The sequence below is a fragment of the Carassius gibelio genome, chromosome A5, assembly GCF_023724105.1.
Source record: "Carassius gibelio isolate Cgi1373 ecotype wild population from Czech Republic chromosome A5, carGib1.2-hapl.c, whole genome shotgun sequence".
NCBI classification, from domain to species: Eukaryota; Metazoa; Chordata; class Actinopteri; order Cypriniformes; family Cyprinidae; genus Carassius; species Carassius gibelio.
Genome location: NC_068375.1, coordinates 9427025 through 9448730, shown reverse-complemented (window position 1 = coordinate 9448730; position 21706 = coordinate 9427025). Strand labels below are relative to the sequence as shown.

The window sequence follows — 21706 nt, the reverse complement described above, 5'->3', positions numbered from 1 at the left end:
TTTAATGATTAATTTAATGGGGGAAAATATCTGTGAAACTGTTTGAAATCGAACCTCAGTATCTCCAGCTGACAGTTTGTCTTCAGTCCATCAGAAAGCAGCTTCACACCTGAATCCTGCAGGTCATTGTTACTCAGGTCCAGCTCTCTCAGACAGGAGGATGAGGACTGTAAAACTGATGACAAACTCTCACAGGACTCAGCAGTGAGATTACATAAGGAAAGTCTGAAAGTGATTGCATACAGAATAAATCTTAGCAATGTGATTTTTAATTATTAATTTAATGGGGGAAAATATCTGTGAAACTGTTTGAAATCGAACCTCAGTATCTCCAGCTGACAGTGTGAACTCTTCAGTCCATCATACAGCACCTTCACTCCTGAATCCTGCAGGTCATTGATACTCAGGTCCAGCTCTCTCAGATGTGAGTCTGAAGATTGGAGAGCTAAAGATATACTTTCACAGCATGTTTTATCAAGACCACAGCTGTTAAATCTGCCAAAACAGAAGGTTATGCTGATTATTTTCTGATGTTCAGTCTTTCTGCTATAGCTCACTGTACCTTTCATAACCAGGACAACATGATATTTTACATAATATTATGACATTTGATTGTTTAGTGATATATAATAAAATATTTGATCAAACAGTAGTCAGTGAAATTACTCACAAGGCTTTTCTGCAGCATCTCATAGCTGGAACGAGTCTCTTGTAGTTTGAAGTTGATGTGAACCTCTTTGGGTTGAACTCCTCCAGCTCCTTCTCTGACATCAGCAGTATGTAGATCAGCACTGAACACATTGAAGATGAGAGTTTTCTTCCTGGATGTTCATCTGAACTGAGGTATCTCTGGATTTCATCATACAATGAATGATCTTTGAGCTCAAGTAAGCAGTAGAACAGGTTGACTGAAGCTTCATCTGAGATATTCCTGTTTAGCTCTTGTTTAATGTATTGAGTTGTTATTCTCATGCTCTCTGTGGTGTCTTCAGTGTGTGTGATCAGACCTTGGAGCAGGTCTTGACTGGATTCCAGTGTAATGCCCATCAGAAACCGCAGGAACAGGTCCAGATGTCCTCTCTGACTCTGCATGGCTTTATTGACAGCTGTCAGCATTAGCTCCTGTAATGTGATATTTTCCTTGGGGTTATAAGAGAAAAACTGGAGCTCCTGCATGTTCTTCTCCAGGTAACAGATGAACACATGCACTGCAGCGAGGAACTCTTGAACACTCAGATGCACAAAGGAGAAGACTTTCTTCTCATGAAGTCCATCTTCCTTCTTAAAGATCTCAGCGATCATTCCTGTAAACTCAGTGTCTTTACTCACAATAATACCACATGCTGACAGATCTTTCTCATAAAACACAATGTTTTCCTTCTTCAGCTGTTCAAATGCCAGTTTGGCTAATTTTCTAATCACTTCTCTATTTGAGCCTAAGTTCTTTGTAGATTCTCTTTCTTCTTGTTCATCATATTTCTGGTTTTTGATGTTCATCTGTATCAGCAGGAAGTGGATGTACATTTCAGTGAGTGTTGTGTTGATGTTTTCTTCACTGTTCTTGATGAGAATATTCTGAAGTACTGTGGCTGTGATCCAGCAGAACACAGGGATGTGGCACATGATGTAGAGACTACGAGACATCTTAATGTGTGAGATGATTCTTTCAGCCAGACTCTCATCTGTGATTCTCTTTCTGAAGTACTCTTCCTTCTGTCTGTCAGTGAATCCTCGCACCTCTGTGAACAAACCCACATACTGAGGAGGAATCTGATTGGCTGCTGCTGGTCGTGATGTCACCCAGACCAGAGCTGATGGAAGCAGCTGACCTTTGACCAGACCTGTGAACAGCATATCTACTGATGATCTTTCCTGAACAATGGCTCTTGGTGATGTTCTACTTTTAAAATTAAAAGCCAGGCGACTCTCATCAAGTCCATCAAATATAAACACTATATTGCTTTCCTTATATAAGTTGGTTTTCTCCAGGTCTTCTAGTTCAGGATAAAATTCCAGCAGAAACTCATGGAGACTGAAATCTTCATTTCTCATCGAGTTAATCTCTCTGAATGGAAGCAGGAACACACAGTGTATATCCTGATTGGCTTCTCCTTCTGCCCAGTCCAGGATGAACTTGTGCACAGAGACAGTTTTTCCAATTCCAGCGACTCCCTTGGTCAGCACAATTTTTTCTGTTGATTTGTTTTCCCTTAATAATGTAAATATATCATTGCATTTGATTGGTTTGTCCTGTGTTTGTTTGTTCTTGTTGAAAGCATCATCAATCTTCAGAATCTCATGTTCCTGATGAACCTCTTTCATATCTCCCTCTGTGATGAAGAGCTCTGTGTAAAAATCCCGGAGATGCGCTTTTTCTTTGCCCTCAAAAATATGTTCTGCTTTCTTCTTCATGTTGCATTTGTGAATTTCCAAGAAGCTTTTCAGAATCAAATCTGCTGTTTTAAATGATGATTAAGTTAATAAAAGAGGGGGAAAGCAAAAACAGATTTCATTCTATTAAAGACACGACAAAGCTTTTACGTCAGCATGATCACTTCAGAATTAATTAAACATATTGTAATTAAATACATTTTGAAAGTAACACCACATGTTTTAAATATACATGGATGGTGCACACATAATACTTGAATAAGAGAAAGTGTAACACACAATATGGTGGAATAGTCCTGCTTCTGAATAAAAGAGCCAGTTGTTAATTGGTCAAGTCATCGCATCACTGCAGCTGCACTAAGCTTCTGTTGCTATAGAAACAGCATCCTGAGATGATCTTAGGACTGTGTATGTGCAATGACAGGTCTATCCTGAAAATAAACCTTTTATACACTATCTGAGCATAAGTAACAAATCTTATGAGACACTTGTTGTCAGATTTCATTGTTGATTTCAAATGTAATTGTTCACTTGCTGAACAGCAATGTTTCCCCATTCAAAGAGATACTTGAACTTGCATGACTGGAATAGCTGCTTGAGAGGCATTTCAAAGGTGACTGCCAAGTTAAATGACTTGACTTAAACGGACTTTGGTAATGCGGTTTTGAGGTTTTTGATTTCATCTAAATTTGTCATGTCTCTCATGGATTCATGTATTCAAATTAGTGGTGGGCCGTTATTGGCGTTAACGTGCTGCGTTAACGTGAGACTCTTATCGGGCGATAAAAAAAATATCACCGTTAATCTATTGTCAAAGTTGGGTTGGGAGCTGGGTCTATACTAAGCAAGCTATGATGACTTTCACTTTGATATTTTATATAACTGACTGAATGAGGGCAGCCTAAAAAGATGCTCAGGACAGTTGACGGGCCACTGCTGCGCATCGTCACGAAAGCTTATCTTTTTCACATGTTTTTAAGCCTTACCGCTTGTCGATTTAAACATTAAAGCATCCAAACACAAGACGCAGAAAAGCTGAACAGAGTAGCTGGTTACTAGCGATGTGTTCGGAGAGAGAGAGAGAGAGAGCCGCGTATCACGGACAGCAACACTGAACCGAGCTCTCTTCTGTCTCCTCGAAGTTCCTCCTGCACCTGAACGAACAAATACAAATCGCAGTTTGAACGAACAAAAAGATGTGAAAAAGCCCAATTCAACACCACGGTGTTCTGGTGTTTAGGGCTCGCGCAGAGAAAGGCGTCTCAAAACACTTGAACATCGAATTTGATTATTTTTGCTCTTGTGCCGACAAATACATACGAAATATGTCAAAATATCCACCTTGGAAATTATGCTCGTAAAAACTGTCAGTTATTTCTTAAGTGAAAGTAAACCGTTGAGAAAGAAAATGTGATGTGTATTTTATTGGATGCGTTCATCGTCTCTTAAAGTGACCGCGCCTAATTTAGCTACTGGCTGCTGTAATGTTAATCCAAGAAAATGAAAATGAAAATCACTCACTGCTCTTGACTGAATTACTTTGTAGTTTTAACAGTCAAACCAAAAATTATCCAGACACCAGATATAATTTTTGATATATATAGCAAAACTGTAATAATGTGAGAAATGTTGAAGGTGTCTGAATAAATGTAGGTTTGATTGTATATTTCATTTTTACATTGAAGACTATCCAGTGCTATTTTACATTTAATTATTTGGTTTCTGTACCGTGACACCTACAAACTTGAAAAAAACTTAAACATTGGTGTGAAACAGGAGTTATGTTGTTTGCACCTTGTGCAATGTGGAATTAGTTTACAGCTTTTTCAAGCACTTGATGCATTTTGGAAACAAGAGATGAGCCCCTTTTCTAATGCACCACCTAGCTTGATAAACCCCTTCGGCAGAATTCGAATGTGCCATTTTAATCTAGATTAATCTCGATTAATTTCAAGATCACAGTGAGATTAATCTAGATTAAAAAAATTAATCTATGCCCACCTCTAATTCAAATCCAGTCATCCAGGCATATGTATTTTTTTCAATGCCTAATTTGTAAATGGTGACAGAGTACATCAACTCTGTTCTAATATTAATAATACTCCCAACCCTGATCTGTCCAACATTACGAACAATGCCATTGCATGGAGGTGTGTTTATTCATTGTCATTGATAATCTTACACTAACTGTGATTTATACAGTCAAAAATTATATATAAAAAAACATCGTTTTGAATACGACTTATAAACCTGTACCTTGTTTTTTAGTGTGTTTCTCTGCTGTCTCTGTGATTTTTTGTGACTCTGTGAAGAGAAAGAAATGGACAGTAATAATTGTGTGACAAAGTATATGGCTACATGAAAGAAAATACTGTAAAGTATGTATGCGTAAGAACAATTTGGCCATAAATGAATTGTGAGAGGTCTCTCAAAGGCCTCCCTGTTATTCTCCTCCTGAGTGTTTTATGAGTATCACTTCCCTTCTGTTCAGTCACCATAGAGAACATGTGTGAGTGAAGCGGCTCAGTGAATAATGAAGATTTAGCACATGACTCTGTGTGACAGTTCTTCACACATCTGTGCAGACCATTGATGACTGAGAAACAATCATTACTGAACTGACAAGGAAGAGAAATCTAATTCTTACATGAACTTTAAGAAGAATAGTGTTCACAATCACTCAGCATTATTATAGTGATAAAGTGACATGACACACAGCCAAGTATGATGACCCATACTCGGAATTCGTGCTCTGCATTTAACCCATCCGAAGTGCACACACAGCAGTGAACACACACCCGGAGCAGTGTTCATCATTTATGCTGCGGCGCCCGGGGAGCAGTTGGGGGTTCAGTGCCTTGCTCAAGGGCAGCTCAGTCGTGGTATTGAAGGAGGAGAGAGAACTGTACATGCACTCCCCCCCACCCACAATTCCTGCCGGCCCGGGACTCGAACTCACAACCTTTCAATTGTCAGTCCGATTCTCTAACCATTAGGCCACGACTTCCCTGGCACTGACTGCTAGTAAGCATGGTGTCTCAGTAATCACAGTGACAGTACCGTGTCCTGCAGTGCTGTAGTTGGTGATGATCACTGAGCCTTTAATGATGTTTCCAGCGAGTACAGGAGCATTTACAGTTCCTCCCGTCTCAGCATTCACACTGACTTCAGGGTGAGCACTGCTGCTCTTCTGGACTGGAGTACAAACAGAGAGATTCATTACCTTTCCTAAATCACAACTTTAACATTACTGATATTCAGTATCTTCATTACCTTCTTTGAGTTTCACATTTTCTTTTTCAGGCGCATCTTCTGTGTCACAATTCTGATATTGTGCATTGAAAAGTGCCATCGTCCTTCACCGACTCACTGCTGTTGGACTGGAAGAAAAAGTTTTTTAATCACTCAAATGTCACCAGACACTTTCCAGAAATAAATAAGCAACTCTTTAAATAAACAAGTAAATAAAATATAGCAGCAGTTATAAAATACACTCAAAAAAATGGATTTGTGACACTGTTCGTTTTACACATATGTTTTGTTAAAACAGCACAAATATATTTAGTTTTCCGCCAAAACACAATTGTATTGTGCTTAATCAACTTAAACGGTTTCATTTTCAATTTTACTTAATTATCAATCGTTAAACTAACGTAAAGGGTTTAATTTTGTAATAAAAAAAAAAAAAACGGAAGTGACGATTTTCAACGCATTTGATGACGGTGCGAAGGAGAGCAAGAGGTAACAGTCAGGTAAGAAAATCTAAAGTTTTTCTTGTGTTAAGTCAAAGTCTTTAATTTCTCTTAGAGTTTCTGTTTTGGAGTGCTTTTGTTTTGCAGTCTAGTATTGTGTAATCGGTTTACTGCACCGTTAATAGATGATTTTGAGCGGTTGGGAGATGTGAAAGCGCACGACTCTCTGTAACGTATTGACTTGAGTATATATATATATATATAACGTTACACTAGGGCTGAAACAATTAGTCGACATTATCGACAACGTTGACGTAAAAAAAAAATTGTCAAATGTTTTTGAGTAACGTTAGTGGTTTGATCTCGTATGCCTAATGTGAAAGCCTGCAATAATGCAGTTTGACCAGTGTGGCGCTATAGCGCAAGATTGTAATACACTCTCCTGATTCAATTCAAAAGAAGAAGATAGCACTTCAGTTTGAGGAAACATCTCGGTTACATATGTAACCATGGTTCCCTGAATAGGGAACGAGATGCTGCGGTGACGTCACCACGTATGGGAACACCTTCGGTGTGATGAATGTCTGAAGCCCTATACCATCCCGCCAATCCTATTGGCCAAATAGCGCTTGGCACCGCCCACGCATGCGTACGCATGATATACCTGGTGCCGCGTGCCATTTCACTCAGATTTCATGACTGAAGTAGAAGAATGCTATCAAGGTATGGCATGGCCAGGACCACAGCATCTCGTTCCCTATTCAGGGAACCATGGTTACCTAAGTAACCGAGATGTTCCCTTTCATAGATCACTTCGATGCTGCGGTGACGTCACCACGTATGGGAACGATATACCAAAACGCCTGACGTACCTGATAGCTGGGATCCGAGGAAGCATCTGCTCAAGCGGAGAGAACCCGGGAGCCAGGAGCCATCCTCACATCCAGACTGTAGGACTTGATAAAAGTGCTCGGTGAGGACCATCCTGCCGCAGCACAGATATCATCCATAGAAGATCCACTGAGTAAAGCTTGAGAAGAAGCCACAGCTCGAGTGGAATGAACTCCTAAGGGCGAAGCGAGTCCGCGCGCCTCATAGGCTAAAGATATTGCCTCCACCAGCCAATGGGACATGCGCTGTTTTGTAACCGCATGGCCTTTATTCTTGTGTCCGAAACAGACAAACAGCTGGTCAGACTCACGCCATGGGGCAGTGCGATCCACATAAGTCTTTAAAGCTCTCACGGGGCAAAGACTTAGATCTCCAGACTCCACCACAGCAGGAGATAAGGCCTCCAGGACCACCTGCTGAAAGCGAAAGGGGTTAGATGCGACCTTAGGAACATAATTAGGTTTTGGTCGCAACAGCACCTTCATAGAGCCCAGTGCAAACTCCATGCACGAGGGTGAGACAGAGAGAGCCTGTAAATCCCCAACTCTCTTGAGGGAGGATAAAGCCATGAGAAGAAGTGTCTTCAAAGTCAGGATCTTATCCGGTACAGTTTCCAAGGGCTCAACAGATGCCCTGATAACCCTGCAACACAATGGATAAATCCCATGAAGGAACTCACACAGGGCGGAAAGGCTTCAGCCATCGCGCACCCTGTATGAAACGAGAAACCAATGGATGACGGCCCACTGAGGTACCGTCTATATATTCATGGTAAGCTGAAATGGCTGCCACGTAAACCTTTAAGGTGGCTGGTGTCACTCCATCCGAAAAACGGTCCTGAAGGAACTCCAGCACTGAAGCCACTGGGCAGTAAACTGGATCCACATTATGATTGCCACACCAGGCTGTAAACAGTCTTCACTTGAAAGCATATAAGCGTCTTGTAGAAGCTGCTCTAGAATTCAGTATAGTCTCGGTAGTTTCAGCAGAAAGACCGGGACATATTAATTCACTCCGCTCAGAGGCCACGGCCACAGATTCCATAAATCCGGCCTGGAGGATGAGGATGACAACAGGGCGAAATGTTTCGTCTTTTCGTCCACCACTGAAAAGGGCGCATGTGAAGTAATCCCAGGCGAATTACGGGAAAAGCTGCTGCCATTAGATCTAAAAGTCTGAGGCACAGTCTCACTGTCACTGTTCGACCCGCTTTGAAGCGCCGCACGCATGACGCAATCGACTGAGCGCGCGGTAGAGAACACCAGTCAACGGATTTGGCGCTACGTGCTACCAAACATACAGCTCGTGCAACTCTGAGGTTCTCCAGGCACTCCAGTAAAGAAAAGTCCAGTCACGTTTATTTATATAACAGTCCTTATGCAATAGATAGCTTTTCAATGTTAAACATGAAAATACAGAGTCAGTGTCGCTAGAATTATAACTTGATTTCCTGTTATAAAGCATCTCTCCAGTGTGGAGCTAGCTAATCATAAAATTATTTTATAATTGGGGGAAATATTTCATTAAAGTTTTAGTTCTGCGCTAGATCAAACCAAACTGGTATTTATTAGGAAAATGTTTATCCAAAAATAAAACGTCCTATCACTTACCTTTACTTTATATTATACATATGGCTTACAATAAGAGATGTTAAGAGACAGAATGATTCGTCATTCAGCTACTTCCTCCTATAACTAATCAAATGGCGAATAGGAGTTTCTCTCTTATCTCATTTTGTGTGCAAAATATATTTATTTGTATAAATTAATTGTATACTAGTAATACATAATGACTTTCAAAGGCGGAAGTAATTCCCTTTATTTGTTAGAATATGTATATTTTAACTAACTGCAAAAGCTAAATAATCAATAAATGTCTAACCATGAGATGATGACCGAGTTTGGAGAGCCCTGGCTCAGCACAGTGGGAGTATTTGAAGCTTTGTTTATGAACATGGCGGTGTGGTCATACAATGACTTTAAACTGGACACTACTCTGAGCTGTTCACATTATACAAATGCTCCAGATATGTAATCAGGTCCTCCTTTAGGAATGGTAAACATGACACTATTCATCACTCACACAAATAAATCACTTAATATTTTGATAACTGAATTGGGTTTTGCTGTTAAACCTTTTTTTTTTTTTTGTAACACATTGCACTTCATGTGTTTACAGATTTGTGCAGAATTTGAGACATCCAGAATTACCATAGGCAAAATTCATTGCACAATCGATCGGACCAACCAAAAAAAGTTTCTAAAATGAAAATAGGGAATCGATTTTAACCAAATATGTACACTATTCATTTGAAAATAATTAAACAATTAAAAATATATATGTAACAAAACTCACAAACAAGCAGAAAAAGAAAATAAAGAATTCCGAAAGTGCAGTATGCGTTGCGAAAGAGCTCTAGACAGAAAATACCAGCAATTTTACGGGCCTATAAGACCCAGTGACGTCGAAAGCGACCTCTTATGTTGCGTTCACACCAAACGCGAATACAGCGTCTAGAGATCTCGCGGCGCGGTAGACGCGAATTCGCCTCATTCGCGCTTCTAGTTACAGGAGATTCTGAGTTATGCTATAGCAAGCTGACAGTGACTGGCTTCTGTGGTGGAGAATTGCGCAGCTGTACCTGAGTGTCCCTGGGACATCAGTGCGGTCAGAGCGCATTTTCTTTTTGAACAGTTGTTTGAAATGGATTGAATCATTATTTAAAATAATCTTGGAGATTTTTGAATTGCCTAAATCATAAATGCAGCCGGGTTGAAGCCTGCACTGATGTTTTTCTTTTGTCATGGCAGCCGTCCCCTCTGCACATATATTTTTTGCTGTTTGTTATTCTGCACGAAACTTCATGCCAATAAATAAGAAATATTGCTGCCTTGTGCGTTTCTAGCGCTCTCTTTACATTAGTCCGTTATTTGACGTTGAAAAAGGAAAACCGATTTTACAATCGATTCAATGAACACTTATGTCATAAAAATCGAAAATTATTTTTTTCACAAAAGTGATAGTCCTATTAATTACTCATGTAGTCTGAGCACGCGGACGCACTTCCGGAAAAATCGGCCGAAAAAAAGGCCAAAGACCGGCCGATTACCAATCGCATATTTTAAGCAAAACCCCTCCGGTTTCCGATTGATGGCGGGTCAACCGGTGCATCCCTAATATTTTTATGAAAATGCAAGAGATTTCTGAACCTCCATAAAGGCTGCAATGCAGCTGAAATGTTCCCAGAGTCACAGTAAGGACATCAGTAAAACAGTCCATGTGACATCAATGCTTCAGCCACACTTTTACAAAGGTACAAGAATATGTTTTTGTGCAAAGAAAACAAAAATAGCAATTTTATTCAATAATTCTTCTCCAAATCACATATTCTGCCATTATGGGGAGTAACAAGAGGCATGAACGTTGCTTTCCTCTGTGTGTAATCAAGGCTCCGCGCATGCGTGTTCTAGGTCAGCAGCACAATGCGCATGCATTATTTACGTGCTGTTGATTAATGGTGGAAGATGTGATTTGGAGAAGAATTGTTGAATTGTTGAAGTCGCTGTTTTGGTTTTGTTTGCACAAAAAAGTATTTTTGTTTACTTTGTAAATTTATGGTTGAACCACTGGTGTCACATGACTGTTTTACTGATGTCCTTACTATGTTTCTGGGTCTGGGAACATTCCAGTTCTGTTGCTTACCGTACAGGCTCCAGATGTGTGTACCATTTCCCACTGTAATGTTTGTGAGAATCCCATCTTGACTGCTTGCCTGGATTTCCCATAAGAAGATCAATGACTGACTTTTTTTTTCATGTAATTTTAGAAAAAAAAAAACAATGTCTAAATTTTGAGTCTAAATCTTCAGACTAATGAAATTGAAGTATCCAAATGAAGACCCTAGCAGTATGGAGTATATGGTGAGTTTTTTTTTCAAGGTTAATAAATGATTTGTTAAAGTTAATACACATGAATTTGAGTTCTCCATCCTTTTAAATACTTCTAGGATAGAGACGTTGCCAGCAGTCAGGAGGTGATCCAGAAGACTCGTGGGAATATATCTGAAGCTGTATCATTGAAGACAGTCCAGCAGAAGTTGGAGTTTTAAAGGATACAGTTCTTCAGGACCTATAGCAGTTTACAGTCTGCAAAACCATGTTTCTGGGACTGATTTATGGACTGAACTTGAGCAACCCTCCTGAACTCAGGTACACATTTGGAATACTGAAGAAGTTATTTCTGGAGCCAGTTCCTGTTCCTGGAATAAGGTTTGATTGGTTGCCCATGAATGCCAATTAGAAAATGAGTAGTTTTATATTTCTGCTATTTTGTGTAATTTTTTGTAATTCTGTAATGTGGTTTAAACTGTATTTACTGTAACTGTGTGTGTAATTATTTATTGCTTGTTTAACAAATACACTTTGATCATTTGTGACATCTTGTCTTTTGACTCGTTACAAGACAAATCACACAAAAAATGCTTTGTTGAAGGGAGTAACTTTAAATAGAAAATATTTAGTTAAAGTAACTAATTGTGTGGAACCACTGTCCATAATTGAAATGAGTAATTTGAAACAAACCTCCTTATGTTGATAGAGTGAAACAAATTTGTCTAGATTGTAATAAACCAAAACATGTTGAGTTAACTGGTTTAAGTTGAAGCAAAGTGAATAAATTGAGTTGGTTGGACATTACTATTTCACATAGATTCTACCTCATTCAGTTGTGTTGTCACAACACAAGGAGTTTGCATAGATTAAAAAAATTCCATTAATGTTATCAAAACACAATTTGGTTGTGTGGAACCACTGTCCATAATTGACTTAAGTAAGTTTAAAGAGTCATTTTTTTGAGTGTATGAGTTATTAAATGTCTTTGTGTGGATGAATTATTCACTATATTTAAAGAAACAGATAATGTTGGGTTTTGTTCACTAAGAATCAGGAGAACTTCTCACTAAATGCCTGCTAATTCAACATGATTACAGCTGTAGTTGTGTTTGTCTTGTTTCTGTTATTACTCTTGTCTTCAGTGAATCTGTTTGTTAACAGCAGTACGGTGTACGTTTTAGGACATCCTCAGACCTCAGTCATTAAATGAAAAGGCATCATGACTCAGACTAAAAGGCTTCAGTTATTGGACAAAACGGCATTGCTCCTCGGACTGAAAAGCTTCAGGTCTCAGGAAAAACGACGTCAGGTGTCAGGTCTCATACAGTGAGGCATCAGACGAAACAGACTCAGGTGGAGTAACGTGTTCCCCTGGACACACACGCGGTTCAGAGGAAGTGGTGTATAACGGTTGATTGATGGCAAAAGGAGGGAAACAGCGTCTGATATATTATATTTTAACAGTTTTATTCAAATGTTACACTAATTAAGTTATATACAGAAGAGAACATGCATTTCGAGAGTCTTGTGTGCATGTTTAAAAAGTTAGTTATCAGGGCCGTGCAGAGAGCTTTGGAGGGGCAGGTGCTCAAAGTATAAAAGGGGCACATATATCCAAATATCAGTACAGCAATATACTGTGATGCATTCCTTGCTGATATGAAATGGATGATTGTGTACCATCCTCTTTCTCCATGCTTGCTTCTTTCTGCACTGTTTCTGTCACTTGTGCCTCTACATGTCCCTCTTTTTCTTCCTCTATCTCCATCTCCTCATCTGATCTATTACTTTCCACTCTCTTTCCATCTAGAAACAAGCCACAATCTACTATTTCAGCATTAATCTATTATTTTAACCATCACTACTACTCTTGCACCTAATCAATAAGTCCACCTTAAATGTTGATACAAAACATTAAACAACTGATGCACTGGAATATAGTGATTAATATTATTATTACTGTTGTAGTAGTCTAAAATGTAACACTTGTGCAGTGTAAACACATGACAGGCTACTTGTGTTATTCTGACCTGTTGTGCTCTTCATGAACCAGCTGGACAGGGATACACGGTCTTCTGCTGAACACACACACACACACACGCACACACACAGAAGGACATTTCATACCTTTTCCTGAAATCTACTAGGGTCACATCTCCTTCACACTGCACTTTCATGTCAGCTCAGGTATATTATTCATTTTATGCTGACATTGATATTTTTACATTTATTTCCAGAGAGATATTGAGTTTACAGGCTAAAGTGGTCTTGCTGTTGTAAACACTGTTGCTATTGTAGAAACAAAATATATATAATTATATTTTAATTCATTTCTGTTTTTATTTTTATAATGGTAATTGAGATAATGAGAAAATCTGAATAAGCCTCACCAATGTTGTGATAATTATTTGTAAGGTACTCTACATTTGAAAAATAAATAAATACTGTAATATAATAATAGTTTAGTCAATAACCAGTACCGCCGCTCCCTATACGCAGAGTACTCAGTCTGAAGCGCTCGCGACCGCTCGCACCTCATGTTTGCGGCTGAATGTTCATAATTGATGGATGGACATCTATGCAGAGAAAAGAAAACTAAAGAGAGTATAAAAATCAACAAAGTTGGTTTGATGTTGGACATTCGAGAGTCTCAAATTTAGGGACCGTCTCTAAAGTTACATGTGATATTGGTATACACTTTTCTAATGTCAGTAGCATTTGAGGAGAATGACTTACAGTCATAAAAACAACTGTTATTGTTCATGTAGGTGTCAGCTATAATGCACAATTAAATTGAATGTTTGATATTTATTCAAATAAACTGTAAATCATATGTATAATCAATAGCATTTGAGGAGAAAGACTTGCAGTCATAAAACAATTGTAATGTGTTCATTAAGGTGTCAGCTACAATGCACACCTTATACATATATATTATATATATTAAAATAAATTATAAATCATTTAGGTAAAAACAAGGTCCGTTTATCACTTTCAGGCACTTTCCTGTGAAACTTTTTTATTTCAGGTTCCCTTACGAAAATTACCCATGGTTTTAACAATAACACCACAAATCATCGTTCTTGTAGCCATGGCAACTGCAAATTAACCATGGTTTTGTTACTTCAAATATAATTTAAAAATAAGTATTAATATACTGTAATATTTATAGCCATCAATAGCCTTTAAAAATACTTAAAATGCATTATATAATAAAAACAATGAGGCAATAATGATTGGTTAATAATAACACTGTTAAAATACATAATACAAAATAACCAATTTATGTACATGTTATTACAAATGCCATGTGATTGCTTCTGTTACACTTACAGGACGATCAAATCCTTGTTTCGGCTACTGACCAAACATTTCATTAAAATATTCACTTCATCTTTCATTTTTGGCCACATTTTTGCTATAGACGACACAGCCTGTATAATTTCTTCAACAAAAGTAAAACTGCTTAATTTCCTTTTGCAGGATTTCTGAATGCTTGAGACTATAAAATATAGTCATAATAAAGTTATAGCCATCGGTAAATGATACAATTTATTCATTTACTTTTTTATTTGATTAAAGTTCTATTTTCACCCCATAGTAGTTTTATATATATATTTTTTCCATCATCATATTTGAGGAAGGGGAGCACAACAATACAATTCTGCTTAGGACACACATTTGGCAGCAGCGGCCCTGCAAATAACATAAAAAAGGCCATACCCGTCGAAGCCTGTGAAACCTTTCTCCCTGAAACAGCACGCTAACATTACTTCTACACAGGGGTGGTATAAGTACTCAAAAGTTACACTCAAGTAAAAGTAGATGTATCTAAATAAAAAAAATACTCCAGTAAAAGTAGAAACTCCTCCATTCAAACATCACTTGAGTAAAAGTACAAAAGTATCCGATTTAAAACATACTTAAGTAACGGAAGTAAAAAGTAAATATTCAAATTAACTGTAATTATCAATAATTAAGCAGATCAGTTGTTTTGGGAGTGATATGCAGTGTTTTAATTGAACAAATGATGAGATTAGATACTGCAATTAAGAATTTGTTAGATTTACAATCAAAAGAGACAATGAAGCACCTTGTCGCAGTATAGGGATTGAACTTTCAATAGACATGGTCCACAACATTATAGCTGCATCAAACAGAAGATGTGCAAGATACAAGGTAAGACTGTTTCAGAATATCAATGAGGAAGAACCACCTCTTTAAAGGCACGTCCTGATTTTGCCAAGTTCAATGTGTTCCTAGGTCAACATATTTTGTTGACCCTGGAACAACATTTTACTCCAAAAATATATTCTTAACCATATCCCTACACCTAAACCTAACCTTAACCATGAGTAATCCCTAAAATCAGAGGATATGATAGATTAATGACACTGATGTACAAGCACCAAACACTGATTTTAAGCATAAACTTCACAAAATCTATAAACTGGTTCTTCAAATCTGATTGGTTAATCACAATGTTGTTCCAGGGTCAACAACGATGTTGTCCCAGGAACATGTCTCACTTGGTAAAATCAGGTTCTGCTCTTTAAAGAGTTAGTTCTCCCAAAAATGAAAATTCTGTCAGTAATTACTCACACTCATGTTGTTCCAACCCCGTAAGACCTTCGTTCATCTTCAGAACACAAATTGAGATCTCCCTTGACTTCAGTGAATTCGAACATATCCTCGTGAGGAAACATAACAGGAGATATGGCCAAAGACAGTAAAGATCACCCATGGCCATATCTCATATGTTTCCTCACGAGGATATGTTCGAATTCACTGAAGTCAAGGGAGATTCTTATCGGCTGAAATGTCTTTTGTGCCTGCTACAGGTGAATGAAATTTCAGTAGGGCTGTGCAAAAAATCGAATGCTATTTTCATGAGCATCTCATCAGTAAAGACGCTCCTGTAATTAGAAGTATCATTAGCACTATCACCTGTTTTAACAGTCATCTTCCACCTCGAACTAACTGCTGCGTGAGCGTATGTTGGCAAAGAACTCGCGAAGTCGCGCATTCTTTTTTTCAAAAGAAAACCAAGTTTTTCATTGGTTTGTAAAATCAGTGTAATAAATACTTGGAGCGGGCATGGGGAAATGTATCGGAGTAAAAAGTAAACTTTGTCTTTAATAAAGTAGTGGAGTAAAAGTGAAAGTAGATGCAAATAAAACATACTCAAGTAAAGTACAGATCCCCGAAAAAAATACTTAAGTAAAGTAACAAAGTATTTTTACTTCGTTACTTACCACCACTGCTTCTACACTACACATCACATCGTTCTTGTAAAATAATAATAAGTAAATAAACATCAAAATCACTTAGCTGAGAATGAAACACCACTGAACAGCTGCTGCGGTGTTGAAAAAATCGACTAGCAATAAAGAAATGCGCGTGCAGCATGAGGAATCATCCTGGTTGGATGAGGTCATCGTCAGGTGAAAGGTCATCATGTGAGTCATTTTATTTACGGACTAAATTATTATTCAGAAATGTTACTAATATTTAGATTGGGCATGGGCAAGCATTCACAAAAGGGCATGTTATTACAAAAAAAATTGAGGAAATTTTGCTTTGACAAAAGGGCAAGGGGCAAAGGGTCAGAGCTTTTATTTTGGCAAAGTGAAGTAAAATCACCCTTACGAAAAATTACCAGGGTATTACTTCCAACAAAAAAAACACATGGTTTTGCTACACTAACCATAGTTTAACCATTGAATCAAAAGTGTCATATTACACATTCATCTGATCAGATCTCTGATCTTATGGCTGTTTAAGAAAAAAATATATATATATTTTTATTATTAGTGTTGTGTTGTTATTTATAAGTGGTATTCGTCTGCTTTAAGTAAAGTAACAAGTCAACAATGCCAAGATATGAGACTTATATCTATGGGAAACATAATCTATTGTAAGTTAATTAGATGCATTATATTCATTGTGTATTATAAATCATAATCTTAAATGCTATAACCAAAAATAAGTAAATATTATAACAGATTAAAACTGTTGTTATGATTACTCATGAGATGATATGACATATTATAAAGTCTTATAATGCATTACGCATTCATTATAATACCATAATAATAAGTGACGTGACATACTGCCAAGTATGGTGACCCTTACAGAAGATTAATAAAATCAAGTGAGCCACAGTGATGGCATCGTCCAAGAGCACAGGCATGTATTGTTCCTTTCTGTACTTTTTAAGAACACTAATAACTCAAAGAAAGTATATGTAAACATGAAAACATCATAGACTAATAATGAACAAGAGTGCAGATTAAGTAACAAATAATTGAAAGTCACCCAAGATCAGTAAACCATCTATTATTGTATATGTTTTATATTAAGGGAGTTCATCCAGAGGCAGTGAGTGAGCTGTGTGTCCTGAAACCAGAATCAGTTGGGAAGACTGGAATCAAGTCTGCCCCATAAAAGGCTTACACAGGTAATCCACAACTCTGTGTGTGTGTGTGTGTGTGTGTGTGTGTGTATAATGACATGGGTATGACACAGGTATTACAAGGAGAGGGTGACTTATGAGGACATAACCCATGTCCCCATTTTTCAAAACACTTATAAATCATACAGAATGAGTTTTTTTGAGAAAGTAAAAATGCACAAAGTTTCCTGTGAGGGTTAGGGTTAGGTGTAGGGTTGGTGAAGGGACATAGAATATACAGTTTCTACAGTATAAAAACCATTACACCTATGGGATGAACACACTTTACACAAAAACAAACATGTCACAAATGTCTTCACAACTCATAATTTGTGTTCATTTCTTTAGGTCCTCTTCCAGATGCTGATGTCTTGGCTTCTGGTGCAAAACTAAGTCAGATTAATGCCAAGCCTTTGCTGGCACACATACTTGAGGGCATGTCAAAAGTAGAGTTGACCCCTCATAATTTGGTCCTGTACCTCGTGATAGTCCACTTTCATACCAATGTCCCCCTATAGCTGTAGGTGTTCCTGATGTTAATTTCCCCCACTACCTGTGCTTGGTTATGAGTTTGGCTGTAATTTTAAATTTGTGCCCACACACCATCAAGCTCTTCATCTGGAGTCTATAAAGGTTACCCATAGCTCAGCTTGCCAGATTGAAGAGGCCACAAGACAACAGTCAAAATGCACTGCTTACCATAGTACTTCATAGGATTCAACTAAATATCTGTGTGGTCTGCCTGCTGCCGAGTGGATTTGAGATTGTAGCTCCATACAGCGTCGCTTTTCTGTTGAATCTGTCTTACTATCACTCTCTGTTGTCTAAAGTGATAAAATCTAAATTTAATTCCCACCATATATCCGATATTATCTATCAATCTAATCTGACTGATTGTTTAAAATGTTAAATCGCCAGTGAAACATGTGTGCAGCACGCTAGCCAGTTATTTCTATTCGTCTCTATTACAGTTTTTCTTTTTTCTCTTGCCCCATTTCTTTTCTCTCTCACTCCAGTTTTCCACAAGTTCAAACAACTGTGGTAAGAATATTTCATCAAGCACGGTGAGTAATGGCTTCTCCTGCTATTGTTATTTCCCCTACCCCTCCGTTTCGCATGTTCACGTGAAGGGGTAGTGGTTTCTTGATACTCTTTTGGTTGGAGGAGTAGGGGTAAGGGCCAGACAGCCCTTCAAATAAAGATTTTTTCGAGACCACACTTCAAACGAAGGGGTAAGAATTATGGCGGCAACATGGTTGCCTGAGCGAACAAAAAGATACATAAATTTAAGCATTTTGGGCACCAATAAAGATTTTAACTTTAAAATTGTGAGTTAAATAAACGTTCATGTTACTCAAAGAAATGTTAGAAAAAAAAAGAAAAAAAAACATTGAACCACCGTAGACATTGAGGAGGGCTAATCCCCCCAATAATAAGAAATCGCTAAACACTTTTCGCAAACATTAGAGAGAGAGAGACAGAGACAGAGAGAGATACTTCATCCAGAATAGTGTTGTCAAAAATATTGATATTTTGATAAGTATCGATACTAAAATATCTGAACGGTACTGTTGAGTTATGTTCTCATGCTTTATGTTATATTATGTTGCTTACTATTATTTTTTTAATTTATGTTAGATTATGATACTGACTGTTGTATACACAAAAATGTGCAAGAGTTCATTGTGCGCATGTGTGAAAAGACAGGACTTTTATTTTGACTTGAGTCCACCTCTTCATTGAACCTGTTGCTGCTCCCTCGAGCACTGATGCTATGCCAGTGCATTGAGATGTAAACGGTAAATAAAACAATACTAAGAAGTTATATTTGTAGTAATCTTTAATGGATGTATGACAACAACATATTGCACATAGGCATGATGGAGAGAAACGAAAACTTAACAGGTTATGGGCCCAGGCGCGCCAATGCTAACGTTACAGGAGGAAGATGGGAGAGGCTAGTCTTTGACGGAGACAAAAATAACTTCGAACTATGGGAAGTAAAATTTCTTGGTCATCTGAGATTAATGGGTTTAAAAGAAACAATACTTTCTACCGGGGATATAGACGAGGAAAAGAATGAGGAGTGCTACGCTGAACTAATCCAGTTTCTCGACGATAAAAGCTTGTCACTGGTGATGCGAGAGGCGACTGATGACGGCAGGAAAGCTCTGCAAATACTTCAAAATCACTACTCAAGTCAGGGTAAGCCGAGAATTATCGCCCTATACACTGAACTAACTTCCTTAAAGAAGGAATCTGACGAGGCGATAACAGACTACATTATCCGAGCTGAGAAAGCGGTGACTTCCCTGAGGAACGCAAAAGAAGTAATAAGTGACGGACTGATAATAGCTATGATCCTAAAGAGCCTGCCAGATTCCTACAAACCTTTCGCTATCCATACTACACAGAATAGTGAAGAATTGACTTTCACCCAGTGCAAAAGCAAACTAAGAAGCTATGAAGAGACAGAAAAATTTGATGATAAACCCAAAACTGACAATGTGGTGAAAGTAAACCTATCATCCGTGACCTGCTATGTATGTGGAAACCGCGGCCATGAAGTTCAACATACAGTGATGAGACATGTCGCCGGAGGAAAGACGGGCACAAAGACGAAGCGAAACAGGCTGCAGAAAAACAAGAGGAACATGAGAGAACAAACATTTGTTTTCAAAGTCTGTCAAACATTTCTTCCAGATTATATTACGAAAAATGGACTAATGGTAGACTGTGGAGCAACATCCCACATTTTAACAGAGAAGAATGATTTCACGAAATTTGATGAGAGTTTTCGACCCAAAGTCACACTACATGGAGCTGGTGGATGGAGCCAGGATGAACAATGTGGCATTAAAGCGGGGCGACGCAGAGGTGTTACTGCTGGATGTGGAAGGGAAATGCGTCAGGATCACTCTAAAGAAGGCCTTGTTCATACCATCATATCCACAGAGCATCATCTCCATTCAAGCTGCTACAACAGATGGTGCCAAGGTGATCTTCCAGGAAGGACAGAATGAACTGATAAGGATGGAGCTGTGTTCCGCATAGAAGAGCATGAGAGACTGTACTATCTGAAAACGGTAAATAACAACAAACACTGTGTTGATACATCAATTACTGATATGATGTCCAGGGACAAAGTGAGTCTAACTTGTGATGTTAAAACATGGCATGAGATCATGGGACATTGTAATGTTAGTGATGTGTTGAAATTACCTGAAGTGGTAGAGGGTATGAAAATCACAGGTAATACCAAACTAGACTGTAATGTTTGTGCTGAGGGAAAGTTCATCAACAGCAGAAATAGGAAAACTGACACAAAAGCTGGCGAGGCGCTAGAGTTAGTACACACTGACTTAGCAGGTCCCATTGAACCAACTTCTCAAGATGGATATAAGTATGCAATTTCATTCACAGATGATTTTTTAGGGGCAATATCTGTTTACTTCTTAAGAACAAGAGTGACACTACTCTAGCAACAGAGAAGTTCCTTGCAGACTGTGCACCATATGGTAGAGTCAAATGCATACGATCAGACAATGGCACAGAATACACAGGCAATGCATTTCAGTCACTTTTACGAGAAAAGCACTTCAGGATACTGTTTCAGCCTGACAGAACAAGGTCCTGTTATTTCATTAAGAAACAGCCTACAGTGGCACTGTCGACCGGCGAAGCTGAATACATTGGTCTTGCAAACACTACTCAGGAAAGCATGTACTTAACTCAACTGCTAAATGGCATGGACAGTAGTGTTTACACTTGCACCACGATGTACGGTGATAATCAAGGGGCCATTGCAGTAGAAATCCAGTGAATAGATCAAGATCTATGCACATTGATGTGAAATATCACTTTATCCGTGATGCTGTCAGTGAGGGAAAAATACATATTGTGTACTGCCCAACAGAAGACGTGGTGGCAGACGTTTTGACAAAATCTGTATCAAAAATAAAAAAAATTTAAGTTCAAATGTTTTCTGTTTGGGAACTAAATTTTTGTGATGTCATTATACATGGCTTAAGATGATGAGAACAAGTGGGGGTGTTGAGTTATGTTTTCATGCTTTGTTATATTATGTTGCTTACTATTATTTTTTATTTTATGTTAGATTATGATACTGACTGTTGTATACACAGAAATGTGCAAGAGTTCATTGTGCGCATGTGTGAAAAGACGGGACTTTTATTTTTTTACTTGAGTTCACCTCACCTCCGCGACCGGTGTAGCAGTCGATTCTGTTCCCCTCGGAATGTCTGTTCCCCTTTACGCAAACATACTACAATTCTTGCGTAGTTGCCGAGTTACTATACGTACGATCAGAACTAGTGTGCGCAAGAAGCGTGACTGGATGTACGGCAAGTCAAATAGTTCAAAATACC

General features: G+C 38.3%; 1 protein-coding gene across 7 annotated transcripts in view; it reads right to left on the bottom strand.

Annotated features, from left to right (window-relative positions):
- Window positions 1-21706, bottom strand: part of LOC127991607 (NACHT, LRR and PYD domains-containing protein 12) — a 143947-nt gene that overhangs the window by 99538 nt on the left and 22703 nt on the right. For 4 of the 7 annotated variants that reach the window (XM_052591588.1, XM_052591593.1, XM_052591594.1 and 1 more), the window contains exons 2-7: window positions 5665-5771; window positions 5452-5586; window positions 4648-4695; window positions 671-2456; window positions 322-495; window positions 55-225 (exon numbers count right to left, since the gene is read on the bottom strand). In XM_052591588.1, coding sequence (XP_052447548.1) covers window positions 55-225; window positions 322-495; window positions 671-2456; window positions 4648-4695; window positions 5452-5586; window positions 5665-5743 — 2393 coding nt within the window. In that variant the 5' untranslated portion in view covers window positions 5744-5771. The remainder of the gene's footprint in view (window positions 1-54; window positions 226-321; window positions 496-670; window positions 2457-4647; window positions 4696-5451; window positions 5587-5664; window positions 5772-21706) is intronic. The other 3 variants (XM_052591592.1, XM_052591590.1, XM_052591591.1) reach the window with 3 other exon arrangements.